Here is a 22,363-nt window from a genome sequence, read left to right as displayed (position 1 = left end):
GAAGCTGTTGTGGAATCTCAACTGCTCATCCCTCCCCAATCCCCCCAGCGACTAGGCAGGTGAGCCAGGAAACAGGTATGCCTTCAGGTAAGTCTGCAGTTCCTCCCTTGTTATAAGTAGGCATGCACAATATATTCAAAGCAAGGGGCCCTCTTGGCTCCAAACCTGGCACTTTACATTTAATTTCAAAACATTTGTGCATGCCTACTCCGAACAAGGGCTGCGCAGAGGAAGCCAGCTCTGTGCATGGTGGGTCACACCTTGGGGGGGGGGGATAGGTCAGGAGCAGCCACGGCCCAACAAGAGGCTGGCAAAGAGGCCCTAGGAAGATCTGGGGCATCAAAGCCCCTCTCCCAGGCTGTTCCTGGCATCTGAGGGCCTCTCTTGCCAGCTTCTCTTGCACCATGGCTGAAGTTGGGGGTCTTGGGGGGGACTGGGGGAGGCTGAGGGGTTGGGGCAGGGCAGAGGGCAACTGCCAATGGCCCCTGGGTGGTATTTTGCCCAAAGGCTTGGCAAGCTGTCCTCTGTGCCCCTCCTGCCAGCCTCACTTAGCCTCCCCAATGCCTTTGGCTTCAGTCCTGGCCTAGAGGGGCCTTGGGGGGGGGGGTCATGGGAGGAGGGAGACTTACCCCCCTCCTCCCAAGGTCTCCTCTCCCCTGGGCTCCCTCTAGGCCAGGACTGAAGCCAAAGGTGGGGAGGAGGGAGGGTGTAGGTGGGAGGGAGGGGTATCAGAGGGGGGGTGTATTGCTTGTTTTTTTGACCTCTAATAAAGATTCTTGAAAACTACACCCTGGCTCTTGTTTTTCTCCCTCCCTCCCACACCCACCCCTCCCCCACTCCCACCCCTCCCCCCACACCCCCTGCCCCCCCTTCCCCATTTCCCCCCCCTCCTCTTGGTCTCCCCATCTTTGGCCTCAGGGAGGAACAGGCCCTGGGGCTGCCCCCCTCCAGGTTACCAGGGCTGGGACAGCCCCTCATCTTCCCAGGGCTTCCTTCCCCCCCCCCCCCCAGGGTGGCTGTTGGTGGCTGCTGAGGTGGGAAAGCTGGGCTGGAAGTTAGAGGGAGGCTGGGGAGGCTCTCCTTGCCGAATACCCCACCCCTTCCCTCCCTGGGTGCCACCAGGGGAGTTGGCAAGGGAAGAGGAAGGGGTGTTGGCAAGGAGCCCCTCCCCAGCCAGCCCCTAACATCCTTCCAGCCCTCCCCACCTCGACTTAGCCCCCAGCAGCCCTCCTGGGGGGGGGGAGGAAGGGGAAGAGGAGGAAAGCCCTGGGAAGATGGGCCAGCCGCCCTGGCAGACCTGGGGGGCACCCAGGGCCTGCCCCTCCCTACCTCAGGCACCCCTTGAGGCCAAAGATGGGGGGGCCAAGAGGAGGGAGGGAAATACAGGTGCTGGGAAGACTGGGGAGGGCAGGCAGGCCAAGGCTTTGGCGGGCTCATGCCAACCCACTCCTCTAAGCCTCTGGCCTGCCTGTCCCCCCCCTTTCCCAACACCTGTCCCCTCCAGAGCCAACTTACCTGTTCTCTTGTCCTTTGCCATCTGATGGGATTCTCACAACATGTAACCTAAAATACTTACCCCTTCCGTCTAAGCCAGTGTTTCCCAAACTTGACAATTTTAAGGCATGAGGACTTCAACTCCCAGAATTCCACAGCCAGCATTGTGGAATTCTGGGAATTGAAGTCCACATGCCTTAAAATTGTCAAGTTTGGGAAACACTGGTCTAAGCTGGCTCATTAGGCCAGGATTTCATCTAATAACTCAGGCTATGTTTACCTGTCACCCCCCCTCCCCCCCAATACTTTTCATGTTCCCTGTCCCCAGGAATCATTCTAAGTTTTGAAGGACGCACCCGACACATTCCTGTTTTTATAAACTGAGTGAACTCTTCCTTTTTATTGTTATTTCAATTGCTTTGCTTGGAAAGCCTTAAAGTGATGGATACTCTTGATATGAAGCTAAGGTCCCAACTAAGCTATCTTGGGTTAAGTGTGGTTTGCTGTTGAAAATGCACCGAGGGGAGGAAGAAAAAAAAGACTGCAGGGGTGCTTTAAAAGTTTGGCCCCTGCATTCTTTTTTTTTCCATCAAAGTGGGCAGGCAGACACAGACACACACAGACACACACACACACATGTTGAAAGCTGGCAAGGGTGCCATGTTAACACCTGGGCGTGGATACCAGGGAAAATGTGCAATTCCATATCCTCACCCAGGCTGCCCTGCCTTTAAAAAAAATTTAAAAAAAAAACCACTGCACAAAAGCCAATTAAAATGGAGCATGCCTCTGTATGCACACACAGGCACACAGAGAAGATAGCTCAGGGTTCAACTCAGTTCCTTGATGCTCTCCGAGTTTGGTTTTCTTGCAGACGTTTCGTTACCCAGCTAATCAGTACACTAATGACATTATCTAGTTGGGTAATGAAACGTCTGTAACAAAACTAAACTCGGAGAGCACCAAGGACTCCTCATACATATATATACACACACACACACACACACACACACACACACGTTGGTTGAAAGCTGGCAAGGGCTCCATGTTAACTCCTGGGCGTGGATACCAGGGAAAATGTGCAATTCCATATCCTCACCCAGGCTGCCCTGCCTTTTAAAAAAAAACTAAAAAAAAAAAAACCACTGCACTTTGTGCACAAAAGCCAATTAAAATGGAGCATGGCTCTGTGTTGTATGCACACACAGAGAAGCTAGCTCAGGGTTGAACTCTTGATGCTCTCCGAGTTTCATTTTCTTGCAGACGTTTCGTTACCCAACTAGGTAATGTCATCAGTACACTAATGACGTTACCTAGTTGGGTAATGAAACGTCTGTAACAGTGGTTCTCAACCTTTTTAATGCTGCGACCCCTCAACCGGTCGTAAGTTGAGGACTACTCAACTGGTGCAGCACCATTTGCAGAATGGAAATTTTGGCAGGCTCAGCAGGGCAGAGACAGCCTGGACAATTCCTACTGGCTTTTGAAAGTGTAAGTGGTGGGCCTCCAACTCTTTAATTCTGTTGGGAATTCTGGAGCTTTTGAAAGCCAATAGAATTAGACTCTATTCAAGAGGCACAGCTAAGGAAAAGGGGGGGGAAATGGCAGACTGCAGTTGTTTGGCGACCCCCGTGAAATGGTCGATCGACCCCAACAAATGGGGTCACGACCCACAGGTTGAGAACCACTGGTCTGTAAGAAAACCAAACTGGGAGAGCACCAAAGACTCCTCACACACACACACACACACACACACACACTCTCTCACTCACAACCTACCTTCCAGAAGGGATACCTCCAACTACATTATCCTTCCTGCTTTCTTTCTGTCCAGGATGGAAACAAGAAATGAATCAATGCACACCAAAGAGAGACACAGAAAGTCAAAGAAAAAGAAAGAAGATTAAGTCCACAGGACTGGCTGCGTCGTACCATCCCAAAAATAAAAATAAAAAATAAACATGGAGCGGAGTTCAGATGCTGGATCACTTGTCTGTCTTTGGTATTACTTCAAAAGCTGCTAGCGATGCATAGACCTCCCCCTCCCCAAAAGGAACTCTGGACCAGTTCAGCCAGGGCTGTTCCACCCCTCCAAAAAAAGGAAGAGGGGAGGGGGGTTTCCTTGCCCCCCTGGAGCCCGTCTGGGGCTGGTTTGCAGAGGCGTTGATCTCCACAACGGGCTTCCTTCTCCGAGTCTGTCTTCCTTCCAAGATTTCTTTGCAATGGAGCAGGTCCCTCACACCCTCCCTAAGTCCAAAAAAAAAAAAAAAAAAAAATCCCTCCAAGCGTTTATTTCCACCCCCCCATTTGAATATTTTAGCAAAATTTCCACGCTGCCTCTTGTGGAGGGGGGGAAGGAACTTGCTTCTTTTCTTCAGACTGTGGGATGACCGATGGCGGAGAGGCCAGGGGTTAGGAAGGGGCCTTGGGGACATCCCCCAGGGCCAAGACAGAGGTCCCATTTTCCTGCTTGGGGGAGACCCGGCTGGGCAGAAGCGTCCCTCCGTAGGGGGACGAGGCCACGCTTCCGGTGGAGGGTGGGCGAAGCTCGGCGGGAGGCAGGTTGCAATCCGTGGGCCGCAGGCCGGGCGGGTGGAGTGGAAAAGCCACGGGAAAGCTCGCCATATACAACACCCGGCCCACCCTCTTGGCTACCTGCAGGAAAAAGCAGCAAGAAAAGAGAAATAAGGAAATAAGGGATGTGTGCCGTTGTGCTCACAGTAAAAAAATGACAATAAAAGTTCTCTTATCTTACACAAGTTCTCTTATCCTGCACAAACAGCCACAGCAAGAGGCGTAAAAACGGGAGGATGTTTCAACTCCCAATCCTATCGTCCCTTACTATTTGCTTTTGTATTTTATGTTATAGATGAATAAAGTTTATAAAAAAAAAATTTTTTTTTAAAGGAAATAAAGCACCTGCGAGGATTTTGGCAGGGCCAAGAGGTGAGGATTTGGGAAACGGACAACCAAAGCAAAGCTAAGGTTGCAAACGTTTTGGAAATAAAGTGTCTGAGATTCAACATCATCTACGCTTCTTCCAGAGCTGAAGCGTAGAGAAGGAACAGCACCGGGGTTTAAAGTCTTATGAGTGCAGTTAAGGGGCAAAAGATGGGGGGAACCTCAAGGGACTCAACCTCCAAGTGAAAAATGAGAGAAAATAGAATATTTGTAGCTCAGGACTGAATTGTGCGGTGCTTGGTGCTCTCTGAGTTTGGTGGTTTCCTTGCAGACGTTTCATTACCCACCTAAGTAACATCCTCAGTGCTAGAAGAGAGTGGGGTGTGGGAGCAGGAGGAGGAGAAGAGAACAATGACTGTGGGGTCCTTGGTGCTCTCTGAGTTTGATGCACTGATGGTGTTACCTACAAAGGTAATGAAATGTCTGCAAGAAAACCACCAAGCTCATAAATCAGAGGTGGTCTTGCATGATGGAGTCTGTCTAAGCAACCAAATCGAAGGTTGCAATGTGGAAATTCAACGTGTGTGTGTGTGTCTGTGTGTGTGTAGGGGGTGTGGCACTTTGAAAAGAGGCCCCAAAAGTCTTGGCTGCAGATCCGGGCACACCTCTTGGGTCAAAAGCACAGCTTCAGAAACCTGGGACTCCGAAGATATCCACCACATCATCCCAAACCCGCTTCATCCCAAACTCCTTTCTGATCCTGCCACTCCTGCTCTGCCTTCTTGGACTCTTCTACCTGAACAGGTGACCCTCCAAAGCTTGTAGGTGGGGGAACCTTCCAAGTCACGTCACACCTGCACCATCTTGGACCGCTGGGTTACGGGTGTTGTGTGAACACACAGCCAAGGTGGTTTGCCTACCCCTGGTGCCAACCAGGCACAGAGCAATATTGTTTACCAATGCAGACTCACCTTCCTCTCTGCCCCCCCCCCCAACACATTTGTTTTATTATGTTAAAACGATAAGGGCAGCTTTATTACTTTCCCCCAAGCCTCGGCTGTTTACGAGGGATCTAATAAAACGGTTCTTTGGGCAATTGTTCCCCGTGGAACGATTGCGCTGGAAATAAACGTGACTCAGAGGAAGCGGGAGAACAGGAAACCCCCCCCCCATGCCACCAGTGGGATCTAAAAGAACCTATGCAGGCCAAAAAGGGATCTGTGGAGGGGCACACAAAGCAGCAGGGAAGCGGGAAGAATTTTGAAGCCGGCACATTTAAAAATAAAAATAAAAGAGGTCAAAATCATCCTGTTTGTAGCAGGATAGCATGCAGAGATTGGCCCAAGGCACCTGAGTTAATAGCACACAAGGGGAAATTGGATTGTGGGGCACCTGGCAAAGGGCACAGGCCTTGCAGATTTGGGGGGGGGACACCCTTAAAAATCCAACCTTAAAACGGAGGCCTTTCAAGCTTTAAATCCAAATGCTTTATCATCTTGGCATCAAACCCAGATTGGATTCATGCATTTCTACAAAGCTGCAATAGTTAAAAAAGCAGGACGGGCTGACTCAACCACGATGAACTGGACTTTGGCAGTCTGCTAAAATCGCAGAAAGAAATTTACGGCAGGCATGGCAGGCAAACCACCTTGGCTGTTATGTTCACACAACACTCTTAACCTAGGTTATTGCTTAATGGGAAGCCTTCAGCTCAACAAAGGATGATGGCACAAACTCAACTAGCAGGGATGAGGCTACCTCCAGTGCTTTCCTGATTTGGGTTTAAAAGAAAAAGAATGCAATGCAGGTAAGTCCTCCAACAGCGATAAAATGAGGCAAAACTCACTTAACAAATGTTTCAGAACAAATGTTGAGAACTGTTTACCGTAAATAAAGCTAGCCTGTTTCATCAGCTCCATTTCTATATTCAAGGATTTGAGTTTTCTTTTTTAGAGCAGCACTGAAAAATGTAATTTCTCTCCCACTTCACCAGCCAGCTAAAAGCCTGGAAGCCAGGTTTTCCAGCCTTGCAAACTTGGGGAAGAGATTCCCTCATAAACCAGGTTAAATCTCCTTGACTGTTACCTGGGGTTTTAGGCTGCATTTTCACTGGGTACTGTTCTAATTTTTGGATGACTGTCTTGCTGCTCCCCATGTGTATAGTGTGAGTTTTGCATTCTGTTGGATTTTATTCCATCGCGCTGGGTTTTACTGCACATCGCCAGAGCACTTTGGCTAATGGGCAGCTTAAAAATAAAATAATAAAGAAACCCCAAAAAGTTAAATTATATTGAACTACAGGGCTCAATATAAACAAACAATAAAAAAAACTAAACTTAGTAGCTGCCTAGCTCAACCACTGTGGTTTATGAACCGTGGTTTACGGCTTAGCACATGGACAGCAAAACCAGCGTCTTTCACCCTTGGCAACTTTGCGTGTGCCAAGGTTAAAGAACACAGAGTAAACCATGATTTAAGGCCAGGCCTACCTCTAAAGTTTTGCATTTTGAAGAGACCCTCCCCAAAAGAATGAGTCCCCACGTATGTGTATAGTGTGAGAGTTTGATGGATTTTTTTTTGTTGTTCATACGCTTTCGTTTAATTTTATTTCGAACAGCCTCTTACCTGTGACCTTATTTTCAACGCTGGGCCTAGTTTTAAGCCCATGTGGTTGAGTAAATGTTCTTCCGTCAAAAGGGGCAGCGTCTCGCCATCAATGGCCTGATCCCGGAAGACCTGTCAAATAGCAAGACCTGGCTGCGACTTGGCTCAAAATGGACAGCCACAATTCCTTTCCCCAAACAAGGCATTGTTCTATAGACCCCCAGAAGACTGCAATGGAGAGATGGGACTGCGTATAAATCAGTATTTTTCTAGCTTGGTCACTTAAAGATGGGTTGAGTTCAGTTCCCAGCAGCCCTGCTTTAAGATGGGTGGACTTCGACTCCCAGAATTCCTCAGCCAGCATGCTGTCTGGGGAATCCTGGGAGTTGAAGTCCACATGTCTCAAGTTGGCTAACAGCCTTTGTTTTTCATAGACCTCAATTCAGGTTAGCTGGTAATTCACATCACCCTTTAATTCTCTGTTGAAGAAGTCTTGCTTCACACATCCTAAGCCCTGGCTTACAAACCACAATTGCTGGCTTCCTGCGTCAAGCCAAAAGCAAGCCACAGGGTGTCTCATCACCCTGCGTGAATCCTTTGGTAGGGAGCACTTCTGCATGCAGGGGGAGGGTGAGACTAGAAGACCTCCAAGGTCCCTTCCAATTCTGTTATTCTTAGGAAAACACAAAAAGGGGGCAATAAAGCTGCTGGTAGACAACTGAAGTCCCAGCCTTTTTTCAAAACAAAACAAAAACAAGCCATCTCTCTCTCTTCGGATCCTGCCTCCTTGGCATTAAGCCCCCTCCTTCCCAGCGGTCTCTCCTTCTTGGGGGGGGGGGGGACAGAAGAATCCAGATGTTCCCAGCCTGCCTCCCCTCTGCAGCTGGAGTTCTCAAAAGGGCATTTTATAAGCCACAATGTGCTAACTCAGAAGCCAAGTTAAGAAGCACTTTGTCTTCCAGCTGGCAGCCTGGCTTTCCCACCCACTCACCCGGGGAGTGATGGATGGGTTTGGGGCATTCCTCCTGTCCGTTTCCCTTCCATCTCTGGGGGGGAGGGGGGGGAATTGGGACTTTCTTCAGCCACTGCTTTTATTAGACAAGCTAAGCCAACGTGGGGGTGATCCTCACTCCGGGTCTGGAAATATCATTTCCCCACTTTTTAAAACTTCTGCCAAGTTCTAGAATACAAAATCAGGACATCCCATCCTGGGTTCAAAGCCTACAGATGAATCCTTTTTAGGGTAGGTGGTTTCAGGGCACAAACAACCCCCCTGAAATTAGTTAAAATTGGTTTTTTTTTGTTTTTATCTATGTCTCTCTTAGACAAAGTGAGCAGGGTATAAATTGGATAAATAAAGATGCTTGAGAGAGTGTCTTTTTACGGGAGTAACCAAGTTCTTAGCCCCTGTGATTAATAAGCGGCAAAACCTCAAGACGCTTCGGATTGGATTCCAAAATGCTGGGGGAAGAAGCACTCCAGATCCCAGCAAAAGGCTTAGTGTGTAATTCACACAGCTAATGAAAAGGACTAGTGTGGTGAGGAGGAGGCTGTCATCCAGAAACTGGGGCTCAAGACACCCATATTCCCACCACAAAGGCAGGCAGTTCTCTCTAGTCCTTGACTCTAGTCCATTCATTCAGGACCAAAGTTGCACTGAAAAAACTGACATGACCATTTTTCACGTCATGTGATCAAAATTCAGACTTTTGGCCACAACCGGTTCAAATTTACGACAGTTGCAGCACCCCGGCCTCGTGTGATCTCCTTTTACGACCTTCCCACCATCCAAAGTCAGTAGGGAAGCCAGGTTTACTTAACCAGCATATTACTGTGGTAAGAAAGGTCGTCAACTGGAGCAAAGCCCACTTAACCACTGTCTCGTTTAGCAATGGAAATTTGGGGTTAGTCAAGGACTACGGGAGACGCCTGTATGTAAGCAGGCAGCCGTAAAATATTTGGGGAGTTTTTGATTTCCTGAAATCGGCCCTCTGTTTGTAGATGGTGTGCACACGCAAGGGGGAGTGTTGTGTTGAGTGTTGCTTTGCCCTTTCTGCACTGTTAGGGAACCCAGTGGCAACACACCTGAGTGTATTCAGCACAACCGGAGAGGCAGCTGACAAAACTGCACACGTCCTCCACGGTCCATTTGCTGATGTCTTGCAACGCGGTGGTGGTGGTAGTGGTGGTGGCCGGGCTCTCTTCTCCGTCCAAGAACAGACCTCCCATCGTGCCTGGAAGGAGCAAAAAAAAGAGGAAGGGAGAGATGGGAAAACGGGGGTGAGCAGAGGCAGCGAAGGCAAAGTGGAAAAATAAATCACAAAGCTTCCCCCCCCCTCCGTTCCTGCATTTCCCTCCAGCCACACATCCATCTTTAATGAACTGTCAATTAAAATCCCAGGCAGGGTCAATTCAGAGGCGAACTCCGCCAGGGGGGCTTCCTCGCCTGGAGCTGGGGGGGGGGGTTGGGATGTCGTGGGGAAGGGAGGAGGAAAGCTTTGGAGGAAGGGGAAGGTGTGTGTGTGTGTGTGTGTGTGTGTGTGTGTGTGTCAAAGGCACTAATGATTTCAACATGTTTTGAGTGCTTTTAGGTGAAGGGGGGGCAGGAATAGCAGAAGGGGTCTCCCCCACCAGCGAGGGTGAGGCCGTTACAAGGGCGAGGCAGAATTATGGGGTGGATAAGCAAGGACTAATCCATCACCCTAACTAGGAGAGAAATTATATTTCCCAAGAAAAAAGCCACTTTTTTTTGGACCCAGTCCTCTAGATCCTGGGCAACTCCTCCAGAGAGGCCAGACACCCCTCATTACCTGGGGTGTCTCCACAGGAGCGAAGCGGAGACCCCCCAGGTAATGGCAAGGTATTAAAATTTATATGCTGCTTCCCTCCCAGGGATTCTGGGCAGCCGTTTTAGAGCAGAATTTTCACAAAAGGCCAGTTGGATAAACCGTGGAAGCGTAGCCTCCTGTGGCAGATAGTCCTTGGTTAGCCTCACTTAGTGACCTTTTGCACTGACTACAGGAATGAAAAAGTAAGCCTGTGATCCATCCTCGCCATTAGGACCTTGCTTTCTTACTGCCTGCTCTTTTTTTCCTTCCTTCATTCCTTCCCTGGCACCATTTATCCTTCCTTCCTTCTCTCTTTTTTATCTTTCCTCCTTTCCCCAATTTCCTCCCTCCCTTCCCCCCCCCCAAGTCTTAAGGCATCTTTGATTTGCTGCTTGATCTGATGAGTATCTAGGGAGCCATTTGTCTCAAAGGGAAGCTCAGAGGAAGGAAGGAAGGAAGGAAGGAAGGAAGGAAGGAAGGAAGGAAGGAAGGAAGGAAATGAAGGAGGGAGGGAAGGAAATGAGGGGAGAAGGAAAGAAGGAAAAATGAAAGAGGAAAAAATGAAAGGAGGAGGAGGAAGAAGTAAGAAAATAAGTAAGGAAGGAAGGAAATGAAGGAGGGAGGGAAGGAAAAAAGGGGGACGGAAAGAAGGAAAAATGAAAGAGAAGAAAAAATGAAAGGAGGAGGGAGGGAGGGAAGAAATAAGAAAGGAAATGAGGGAGGAAGGGAGGGAAAAAGGGGGGAAGGAAGGAAAAAAATGAAAGAGGAAAAAATGAGAGGAGGGAGGGAAGAAGTAAGAAAATAAGGGAGGAAGGAAATAAAGAAGGAAGGAGGGAGGGAAAAAGGGGGGAAGGAAAGAAATGAAATGAAAGAGAAGAAAAAATGAAAGGACGAGGAGGGAGGAAAGAACTAAGTAAGAAAGGAAATAAGGAGGGAGGGAAAAAGGAAAGAAAGAAAAATGAAAGAAGAAAAAATGAGAGGAGGAGGGAGAGAAGAAAGGAAAGAAAGAAGAAAAGAAAGGCGGCCTTAAGACAAAATTGGGACCTTGGTCTCAGAGAAGAGACTCACGCGCAGGTCTGCAGCCTGGGGCTCCGGAGCCGCACGTGGCTCTTTCAGCCTCCGCCGCCATTTGCAGAAAGACAGAGAGGCACGTGCGCTTCCCTTCTCTTTCTTTCTTCCTCTCTCTCTCTCTCTCTCTCTCTCTCCCCCTCCCTCCGTGTGTGTGTGTGTGTGTGTGTGTGTGTGTGTGTGTGTGTGTGTGTGTGTGTGTGTAAAAGCAAGCAAGCAAAAAAGAGCAGACTCACGCCCTTCTCCCACGAGGTGAGCAGCTTTCTGGGCGTGGCTCCTCCCTTGGCTGCGTCCCTGCAGGAAGCAGGAAGGGGAGGAGCCAGCTAGCCCGGCCATGCCGGCTCAGGAATTCTGGGAGTTGAAGTCCACGAGTCATAAAAGAGCCCAGGGGGCCTCCCCTGAGCTGCGTGGAGAACAGCTTGAAGCCAGCTGAGCAGAAGATGGGAGGGAGGGAGAGGAGAGAGAAAAAAAGAGGGGGGAAGGAAGGAAATAAAATGAAAGAGAAGAAAAAATGAAAGGACGAGGAGGGAGGAAAGTAAGAAAGGAAATAAGGAGGGCGGGAAAGAGGGGGAAGGAAAGAAAGAAAATTGAAAGAAGAAAAAATGAGAGGAGGAGGGAGGGAAGAAAGGAAAGAAAGAAAGGAAGGCCTGAAGACAAAATTGGGACCTTGGCCTCAGAGAAGAGACTCACTTGCAGGTCTGCAGCCTGGGGCTCCGGAGCCGCACGTGGCTCTGCCTCCGCCGCCATTTGCAGAAAGAGAGAGAGGCACGTGCGCTTCCCTTCTCTTTCTTTCTTCCTCTCTCTCTCTCTCCCCCCCTCCGTGTGTGTGTGTGTGTGTGTGTGTGTGTGTGTGTGTGTGTGTGTGTGTGTGTGTGTGTGTGTGTAAGAGTGTGTGTGCGCGTGCACAAGCAAGCAAGCAAGCAAAAAAGAGAGGGGACTCACGGCTTCTCCCACAGGTGCGAGCCGCTTTCTGGGCGTGGCTCCTCCCTTGGCTGCGTCTCTGCAGGAAGCAGGAAGGGGAGGAGCCAGCTAGCCCAGCCATGCTGGCTCAGGAATTCTGGGAGTTGAAGTCCATGAGTCAACTTGGAGAACAGCTTGAAGCCAGCTGAGCAGAAGATGGGAGAGAGGGAGGGAGAGAAAGAGAGAAGGAAAGAGAGGGAGAGAGAAAGAGAAGGAGAGAGAGAGAGGAAAGAGAAAGAGAGAGACTGGCAGACTAAGTGCAGAAAGAGGGAGGGAGGGAGAGAGAGACCCTTTTGATATCTAAAATGAAGATAACACTGCTGAAGGGATTTTATTATGCTTAAGGTTGATATTAGTAACTGCATATATCCTTTTTTACCTTTATGATCTTTTATATATATGTATGTATATGTATGTATACATATGCTCAGTAACTCTTTTTACTTACCAGTTGTTTATATTAATTAAACGGTCTTGTTTATTTTTATCCTGGTGTTTGTTTTTCTATATTTTTATTGATGTGTGTGTGTGTGTGTGTGTGTGTACGTATATGTATATATACACCTGTAATAAAGGTAAAACAGGATATATGCAGTGTTATCTTCATTTCAGATATCAAAAGGGTTTTGCGGCTCCCAGTCTAAGTGGCTCTTTGAGTGTTTTGGGTTCTGCCCTATACCATTTCAGACAAATGGCTGTCCAGTCTTTTCTTAAAAATCTCCAGTGTTGGAGCATTCACAGCTTCTGGTGGCAGGCTGTTCCACTGGTTAACTGTTCTAACAGTCAGGAAATTCCTCTTTAATTCCAGGTTGCTTCTCTCCTTGATTAGCTTCCATCCGTTGCTTCTTGTCCTGCCTTCAGGGGCTTTGGAGAATAGCTTGACTCCCTTGGGGCAGCCCCTGAGATACTGGAAGACTACTATCATGTCCCCCCTCGTCTTTCTCTTCATTAAACTAGACATACCCAATTCCAGCAGCCGTTCCTTATATGCTTTAGCCTCCAGTCCCCTAATCATCTTTGTTGCTCTTCTCTGTACTCTTTCCAGAGTCTCAACATCTTTTTTACATCGTGGCGACCAAAACCGGATGCAGTATTCCAAGTGTGGCGTTATCTTCCTTTGCACGTTCATTACCCCTTGTTTTTTTCTTCTTCGACCCTATTCATTTTTCTTCCTCTTGGACAATCGGGCGTAACTCAAAGGCAGACGCTCAAGCGAGGCACCACAAACCCGATTCAGCTACATCACCAGAACTTCTGCCTTGCAACTTGGAAACCATGCTAAGATCGCTCCGGTTCTTGATCGCACGGACCAACGTGGCTTTCCTCCTGGACTTCTTCTCCAACCAGACCCAGATGCAGAGATCCACCAGCTCTTCAGCCCACCTGCCCACACAGGCGTTCAATCCATAGGGGGATCTCTCAGTCTGATGGGTGGATGGAGGTCAAGGCAAGGCTCTCTGAAGCTAGCGCTAATTGCTCTGCAGACGCCAGATCAATGCAAGAATTTTAGCCATCCATCACCCTCCCCAAAGGGTCTCTGCTTTTTATAACAGGACCAAGGAATTAACCCAACAATCCACAATTTTTCTCTCAAACTTCTCTAAAGAACCAGGTCCATCTTGCTGGGACCAGTGGAGTTACTTCCGAGTGGTGAAGGCCATTTTACAAAGCGCGTCTTCTCTTCTTCTGCTCCGTTTTCCCACCAGGGTTATGTGGACCTCCCCAAAAACCCATCCCCAAAAGATCCATTTTGCTCAGCTCCAAGACAAAGTTCAAAGTTACGACGGCCCTGTAAATTAGGGGCTCAGAACCCATTTCCAAACTTACGACCACTTGCAACGTCTCTGTGGTCATGTGATAAATATTCAGATCCTTGGCAACGGACTCAGATTTATGACGGTGGCCTGGGGTCACGTGATCTCCTCTTGCGAACTTCGGACAAGCAAAGTCAACAGGGAAGCAAGATCCACTCAACAACTGTGTTACTAACTTGTGGTGGTTAAGTCAAGGACCACCTCCAGGTATTCAACTCAACCCTTTGAAGCCCCCCCTTCAGATATATATAGGACAGTACAATAACTGTTGCATTGGCTGCTGCTGTGTAGAGGAAAACAAAGCTGGCTGGATTGGATGGAAGACCACCAGGAGTTCCCAGAAAAAAAAAGAAGCTAGAGAATATTCCAACTGTCTTTACCTTTTAAGCTCTCTCCTGGGAAAAAAAAATACCCCGAGGTGGCACAGCAGTTAGAGTGCAGTACTGCAGGCCACTTTAGCTGACTGTTCAGCAGGTTAGCAGTTCAAATCTCACCGGCTCAAGGTTGACTCAGCCTTCCATCCTTCCGGGGTAGGTAAAATGAGGACCCAGATTGTTGGGGGCAATGTAAATATATATATACATTGCTTACTGGTGTACACCGCTTAGAGAGTGCTTGCACTTAAAGCGGTATATAAGTCTCATAAATAAAATAAATAAATATCTGTTGAAGACTTGAATGAAAAGCCATTCAGAAACTCCAGGAGGGGGAAAAAAAAAACATCTTTTCTGCTGCCGAGAAAGCTGCATGGATTTATCTAGGAAGTTATCGGAAATGAGTAGATTTCTCTCTTCAGACAAAGCAGAAGCAAGACTATGAAACACATTTTTCCCCACTAACCTCTCGGGCTGGGAATGTGATGAACATTTTAACAGTCGCACAGATGAGGCAACCAAAACAGGGTGTGTGTACAGAGGGAATAAATCTCTGGAAAAGGCTCACAAATTATTTTGGACAGAGTCTCCGGCCTCTCCACCCATCTCAGTAAAAAAAAACTCATTCTGCAAATTAAAGAGGGGAAAAGTGCATTTAACTCTTTGAGGGGAGCTGACACAAACCGGTCAGTTTCAAACTCTCTTGCAGAAGTTCCGATCTCGGAAAAAAAAGACCTGGAGGAATTTTTTTTCTGCAAACAAAACTTTTTGGTGGAATGAGAGAGCTTTCCAGCTGTGCCTTTGGTTAGATAACCATTGTCTAATTTTTTTTTTTTAAATGGATTTACACACCTTCTTAAGCCAAAAGAAATCTGGGTGATGTTTCAGAAAGGTGGGGACGGTGGCTTTTGGTTTCCCTCTCCAGAAACGGGGAAATTTTGCCCAATCGGATTGCCAGATTCCACCTGGGAATTCTGCACATTTTGCCCTTCTCCAAAAAAAGGGAAGGGAAGGGAAGGGAAGGGAAGGGAAGGGAAGGAAAGGAAAGGAAAGGAAAGGAAAGGAAAGGAAAGGAAAAGAAAAGGAAAAGAGTGTTCTCCCCCATCTGAGTATGCCAGCCATCCCCTCCCGCTCACTCACCTGCATGGAAATACGGACTCATCGTATACGGGAAACCGAACGGGAGCGGCTGAGGTGGTGGGAGGGAAGCCGTGGGGAGTAGCTTGACCTCCGACTTGCCCATTGTCGGACCCAGGAGATAGCTGGGCAATTCTGCACTGGAGGAACTACAGGGCGTGTTCTGCCCAGCTGGCACCTCACCCAGTTCTTTGGCGCCCTCCCCAGTCTTTGCCACTTCCTTGCACTCCTTAACCTCGCCGACCCCGCCGCTGTTCTCAGCCTTCAGTGCATCCGGTTTCTCGTCGGTCGCTTCGGCCTCGCTATCCGAGTCCTTCATTTCCTCGTGGTTGCTGTCCGGCGGGCGGCTGTCTAACAAGTCTTTGGGTTCGCTCTGGCCCAGCGCCTCGCAGCGAGAGTGCGCAGCCTTCCGGGTGCCCCTCCGCGTGCTCTGCTCCTTGGGAGGGGTGGTGGAGGCGGTGGGGACCCCCTGGGGGTTGAGCGATAGCAGCGGAGCGTTGTTGTGCCGGAGGACCAGCATGGCGTTCCTCCGGGAGAGCTCGTCCCGAAGCGGGTGTCCTTCCGGGATGTCGTGGAGGCTGCGCAAGGCGGGGTGGTCCGGAGGCAGACCCGGGTGCAAACCCATGGGGTCAGTAGCCAGGAGCCTCTGGCGGTGAAGGTTCTCCAGTTCTTTCTGCCGGATAATTTCCGCTGACATCTCAAGCCTAGGCGGGCAGGGAATTGGGTTTGGGAGAGAAGAGACGTAACTGAAATCCCACTGCTGCCACCAATGATTACATGTAGTCTCGACAATATTCCTTTAGTGACCGTTGGAAGTTGCAAGGGCATTGACTTACTGTATTTCTCCCAAAATGAAACCCGGTCTTATATTAATTTTTTGCTCCATCAGATGCATTAGGGATCATTTTCCGGTTAGGTCTTCTTTTCGGAGAAATACAGTACTAAATGTGCCTGTCTGGTTGATGATCTTAACTGGAGTTTATTTTTGGGGTATGGCTTATATTATGAGCGTCCTGAAAAATCATGCTAGGCTTATTTTGCAGTTGGGTCTTATTCTCGGGGAAATAGGGCACGTATCTCTTTTCACACAACTGTTGTAGCACCCCCATGGACACGTGATCGAAGTTCAGACACTTGGCAACTGATTCATATTTATGACGGTCGCAGTGTCCCAGGGTCACGTGATCCCCTTCTGCCAACTTCTGACAAGTCAATGGGGAAGCTGAGTTCACTTAACAACCGGGTTGTAAAATGGAGCAAAACTCATCGCAACAGATTTTTTTTGTCTTCAATTGTGGTTGTTGAGGCCTGCTGTTTCCCTCTCAGCCTCATCAAGAGCCTTGCCTCTAAAGAGGGATCCAGTCAGCCGCCTCAGGGGGTGGTGCTGAGGGATGCTTCTTAAGAAAATCTAAAGCAATCCAAAGGATCTACTTAAACCTGGCCAATTGGTCAAACTGGAGATCCTGTTCAACATGAATCACACTTGGAAGGAGATTTTTTTTCCACCCTTCAAACATCCGGCAACACAGCACCTTTCAAATTATTTCCCAATCTCTTCTACTTTGTTTCCCCAATACTCTGTCTGGGCTCAGCGGTCGAGCAAGCTTTATTAGTACTTGGAAGAGAGACCACAAGGAAATCACAGACGGAGATACTGAACTAGCCCCAAAATGAATGGCAATGTGAAATTACTTCCACATAAAGAGGTTTTTCACGAAGTGGCCAGCTCAACTTTGCTTTTAGTTCTTCCTTCGTCTCCTCCCGGTCAGCGAGGGGGCTAAGTGGAGCCCAGCGTGGGTGGCACCCGAGGGCACTGCCAAGCCCAAAGAGTGAAATTCCCATCTCCCATGTTCTTTAAACAAGGTCAGCTGCCCAGAAAAAAATCAGGATAAAACGAAAGCCCCATTGGCCGGGCTTTGCCAAGTCCACTCGATAATTGCTGGTCATCCGGGGACGAACGAGGAGGCGGGCAGGAGACCCCGGGTGCCAAGCCCTGTGTGCGTTTGGGTTGTGTTGCAACTCTCACCTGGCAAGGTTCTGTTTCCTGAGCATCTCTTGCTGGCGTGCAAAGATCTCCGCTTGGGCCGGCTGGAGGAAACCGTAACCTTGAAAAGGAAGCAACGTGAAATTCAGGCTACAAGAGACGGGGAGAGGGCCGAGGGCAAAGGGGGAGGGGGCTGAGCTTTGCACACTCAAGGTTCAGTTCCCTGCAGGGTCCACCTGGGGACGGAATAAGGTCCGCCTGGGAATTGAGACTGGTTGAGAGAGAAGGTAAGTTGCAGACTCAGGAAGACTGGAGGGGTGAATTAATAAGAGCCGAGGTGGCGCAGCAGTTAGAGTGCAGGCCACTTTAGCTGACTGTGTTCAGCAGGTCAGCGGTTCAAATCTCACCGGCTCAAGGTGGACTCAGCCTTCCATCCTTCCGGGGTAGGTAAAATGAGGACCCAGATTGTTGGGGGCAATGTAAATACAGATATACACATTGCTTACTGGTGTACACCGCTTAGAGAGTGCTTGCACTTAAAGCGGTATATAAGTCTCATAAATAAATAAAATAAATAAATAAATCGGGGAAATTGCAGCAGGAGGGAGGGAGGGAAACAGAGAAAAAGGAAAGAGAAAAACAAGGAGAAAAAAGGAGGAAGGAAGGAAGGACACTGAAGGAGGAAGAAAGAAGAGAGACAAGTAAGGGAGGGGGGAAGGCAGGAAGGAAGACCCCAGGGGAAAGAGAGAGAGAGAAAAATGAAGAACGTAGAATGAGAATTAGCAAACCAATTAATTAATGGACGGCATTAACGAACAGGCCACACGGAGAGAAGAAATTAATAAAAGAAGCAGCAGAGCAAAGGAAGGGAAGCAACCTCCATTCTCAGGCTCCCTATCCAGCCCTCCCACACACCCACTCTGTAGTCACCCCACTCCCACAACTGGCCCTTAGGGTATATATATATATATATATATATATATATATATATATATATATATATATATATATATATATATATATATATATATATGACACCGCCTTCTCCTCCCAGTTTAAAGCCTCCGTTCTCCTCACCCCACCCCAGGGCGTTCCCAAAGCCCTTTCACAGCACGGGGGTGGGGGGGCCTCTTACCTGGCGTCTGGCACAAAGCCGAAGGCACCCCAAGAAAAGGGGGTCTCAAGTGAGGTCCCAAAGCGATGTGGGGAGCATTCTGGGGCGACAGGAGAGGTGGGGGGTGGGACATCTCCCTACAGAGAAAAAAACGCAAAGGAGAGCATTAAAACTTGCTGGGAGGCAATTAGAGATAAACCGACGTCAATATTTCAGCATTCTGTCTTTTTTTTCCTGTTAAACACCCAAAGAAAACAAACAAGCAAAAATATATTCCCAGCTAGGGTCCCATAACTGGCTTTCTCACAGCCCCCCCCCCTTTCAAAAATGGCCCAAATTTACTTCCGGTGCTCCATCGTCAAAAAGAAGCGGGGTGAAAATTATCCCACCGTGTCTGGATCAAATGGGTTGGAGGCCCTAACCAAGGATACCCCACAAAAGGGGCACCTAGCCTTGGGGGGGGGGGTCTGCTCTCAGGCAGTTTTGGAACAGACCCAGCAGCCTGTTAGTGGCTGGTTAGTTAGGGGGTCTTATCTCTCTGCTGGGGATGATGGACACACGGTCCCCCTAGATTACGGCACCCCGCTTTCCATTCAAAACAAAAAAAATGGATCGGGCAAGCAGATTGATGCTAAATTGGTTGCCAATGACTAGCTAGGGGCTTATTTGGGGGGGGGGTGTCTCCAGAGATGCTTGGCGGGAGGAAAGACTGGAAGAACACAAACGCACACCGACGTCGGTCCACGCACAAAACTTCTGAAATGGGCCCCCAAAAAAACTCCAGCCAGGAAATCTGCAAACGTGGATTAAACCCTCCGGCTTGCCAGACCACACATACACACAGCCTCTTTGCTTCTCGACCCATCTGTCTTCCCCCTCCAGCCCTTCTCTTCTGTCTGCCCCCCCCTCCCTGGGCATCCCCCTCCCCTCTCCCCCCCTCTTTCCTCTAAACTAATTGCACAGCTCCCGGTGTCTGGAGGACGCGGCCGGGCGGGCTGTGGATCGATTGGGGGGCTGTTGAAATGTTAATGCTAATCGCATAACTGCTCCCGCCAGCGCCTCGCACTTGGCTGGCAGCGCCAATTAATCTCAGGTAACGCAGCGCATGACCTTCAGGGCGCCCAGCCCTGGCGCAGCAGCCAAGCGATGCTGATGTAATTACAGCATGAAGGGTATAATCACCGGACCTTAATCCCTCTGGCCTTGCAATTAGTCCAGGTGGCTTCGGCGGGCGACGGGCGAGCCCACGCCACCGTTGGACAGACAGCTGAGACCATGAATAACGGACAATTAAAGCTGGGGGTCCGGGAAGAGGAGGGGGGTCCGGGGGAGGAGCAGGTCCCGGATCGTAATTAGCTGTAATCACAAGGAGGGGAAGCTGGGCAGGCTTGCCACCTGCTGGATTAAAGACCAATTTGGAGGGGAGAATCAAGTGCCATTTAACCGCTGGACTGGTGGCCCTTGGATGACCCGCTGAGCCCACGGGGAATGGAGGGGGGAGGAGGAGGGACCACACAGAGTTTTTTTTCAGGGGGGCATCAGAGGGGAGAAGGTTCGGTGAGCCCTCCCCCCCCCAACCCTTGTCTGTCCCGATTCCCACTCCTCTTTTGTGCCTCTTTCTCCGGAGATAAAGGTAGCCGTCCCCGGATTGCCGTCGCTGGACAAGGCGGCGGTTAAGCAAATCGCTTAAACTCGGCGGCGTGGTTTTTGTGGACTTTTGTCGCTGCGGTCGTTAAGCAAATCAGGCGGTCGTTAAGCAAAGCTGGCTTCTGCCCCCTCCCCATCCATCGACTTGGCTTGTCGGAAGCCGGATAAGAAAGTCGCAAATGGCAATCAGGGTAAAGCCGCCTCCGGATGTTGCAGGTGGTCCTCAACTTAAGAACAGTTCCCAAGTTACGACGGCACTGAAAAAAAGGGACTTGCGACCGTTTTTCACACGACCGTTGCAGCATCCCCCAGGGTCACGGGAACACAATTCAGACGCTTGGCAACCGACTCGTATTTATGACGGTTGCAACGTCCCGGGATCATGTGATTTCCCCCTTCCGACAAAGATTGCCAATGGGGAAGTCAATGGGACACGATTCGCTTAGCAAATGTCTCGCTTAGCGACGGAAATCTGGGCCTAACCATTGTGGTCGCGAAGGTGAGGACTATCTGCCTTTGTGACCGCAACCGGCACCGAGGAGCATCTCAAATCCAGGAAGCGAGATCCTTGAGGTTGGAAACTTGTATTTAACACACAGAAAAAAACCCACTTGAACAATGTGGGTCATTGCTTCCCACCCACCCTAAGCCAGGATTTCCGTCCCAGGAAGAGGCAGGAAAATGGGTCAAATTTGGGATTGGCAGAGGGCATTTGTGAATCCGGTGTCATCCAGGCCAATCTGCTTACCGACAGCTGAGCTGGCAGGAGCCACTGACGTTATTCGGCGAGGATTAAGCGGGGCCAAGGTTTCTTATCACACGGCAGGTATTAATCTGATCGCCTCTGCAGGGGGGCAGGGGGTCACACCCCATAACTACTGCCACTAGATCCCTTGTTTGGTGAAACAGATGGACCTTCCCCTGACCCCCCCCCCCGGTCTTTTAGTGGGGCAGCAAAACAAGACATTCTGGCGTTTGCAGACCCCTCATCCGCTTCTCTCCCCTTAAAATACCCTCAAATTCCCACACTCTGGGCCGAAATGGCTTCTCCGCCGTTCCCGCCCCGAGTTCTAATCCTGCCCTTGCAGCCCCAGGTGCCGGGAGTCAATGCAACATCAGACTTTAAAAAAAAACGAATCGACTTTTTTTTGGGGGGGGGAAGGGATCAATCTGGTTTCTATCCTGGGCTCTTGGCTTTGCGTTGTTCGCGCGCGCGCGCGCGCATACACACACACACACACACACACACAAACACCAAACCGGCATGCAAAGACATTAGAAGCTCTGAACTCGGTGTTGCTAAACTTGATATGTCCTTTAAGAGGAGACAAATGGTTTGCTAAGCTTTAAAAGTATTGGCTTTTTTTTTTTAAACAATAAGCACTAATGGCCTTCAGATAATCGATGTTTCTAAGTCGTTAGCAGGCCCACGTGAAAAAAAAAAAAACGCGCTGCGTTTTAACTCCGTCGCTCCCACTGACAACACAGCCCCCAGCAGGCTATCTGAGAGAGCGCTCGGACCTCAAGTTCATGGGTCAACTACAAACCCCATCACCCCCCAACCACGATGGGAATTGTAGTCTCGCGGAATTAGAAAAGTCCAGGTTGAGACAGCTGGGCTGACGGCATGGAAAACAAACGTTCCTTTTCCGTTTCCGCTTTGCAGCTCCCAGAATTCCCCAGCTGAACACTGGAATTGCCAAAAACACCCTGATATTTGGCTGTCCGTAGGTCATAAATACATCCCGGTTGCCACGCAACCGAATTTTGGCCACGTGGCTCCTGGGACGCTGCAATCCAAGGGTGAAAAACGGTCGTTAAATCACTTTTTTCCACTTCCATTGTAATTTCGGTCACTGAACGGATCTGTTGTAAGTCGAGGACTACCTGAAAAGCAACTTTCTTGTCGGTTCAGCGTCTCCAACACCAGCAAAGCCAAAACAGGCCATTTCCCTCCCTGACACTCAATGGCTTCTGGGCAAGGATGCTGAGATATTTTTTCCCCCCTCTTTTTCCTAAAAATATGCAAGATTCAGCTGAATTTGGGCCATTTCTGCTTGCTTTCCAGAGCCAATTGTGAGCCCCTTCTTAGCTAGGATCCCCCCCCTGGATCCCATCTGCAGCTGAACCCACAAAGGGATCTTCCTTTCCCTGCCTCTAGCAAACGGCTGAATTTTTCAGCAGCTAATTATTCTTCCTGCCACAATAAGCCTCCCTGTGCTGATTGAATTCCCTGTAGAGTCCGACAGGAAGCTGAAATGGAATTTTAGCACCACGCCAAGGGCTTCCAACACAGACACACACACACCATGTGCATTACCCCCCACCTCCCGGAGAAAGGGAGATGCCATAAATCTCCCTGCGTTTCTTGGCTAAGTTCGAGCCCCAGACCTTCCCAGTTTTGCAAAAGGGCTACAGAGAGAGAGAGTCCTCCACTT

At 49.4% G+C, this 22,363-nt stretch overlaps 1 protein-coding gene across 8 annotated transcripts in view; it reads right to left on the bottom strand.

The window, feature by feature from the left end:
- Positions 1-2,859: 2,859 nt before the first annotated feature.
- SAMD11 (sterile alpha motif domain containing 11) overlaps positions 2,860-22,363 on the bottom strand; it is a 121,768-nt gene continuing 102,264 nt past the window's right edge. For all 8 annotated transcript variants that reach the window (XM_039367174.1, XM_039367175.1, XM_039367172.1 and 5 more), the window contains 6 exons: positions 18,300-18,415; positions 17,207-17,285; positions 15,184-15,884; positions 9,085-9,233; positions 7,021-7,131; positions 2,860-4,149 (listed from right to left, as the gene is read on the bottom strand). In XM_039367174.1, coding sequence (XP_039223108.1) covers positions 3,907-4,149; positions 7,021-7,131; positions 9,085-9,233; positions 15,184-15,884; positions 17,207-17,285; positions 18,300-18,415 — 1,399 coding nt within the window. In that variant the 3' untranslated portion in view covers positions 2,860-3,906. The remainder of the gene's footprint in view (positions 4,150-7,020; positions 7,132-9,084; positions 9,234-15,183; positions 15,885-17,206; positions 17,286-18,299; positions 18,416-22,363) is intronic.

The sequence above is a fragment of the Crotalus tigris genome, unplaced genomic scaffold (genome assembly GCF_016545835.1).
Source record: "Crotalus tigris isolate CLP2741 ecotype Arizona unplaced genomic scaffold, ASM1654583v1 scf7180000020588.15403103151:6194809, whole genome shotgun sequence".
NCBI lineage: Eukaryota > Metazoa > Chordata > Lepidosauria > Squamata > Viperidae > Crotalus > Crotalus tigris.
This window is presented reverse-complemented; position numbering and strand designations above follow the sequence as displayed.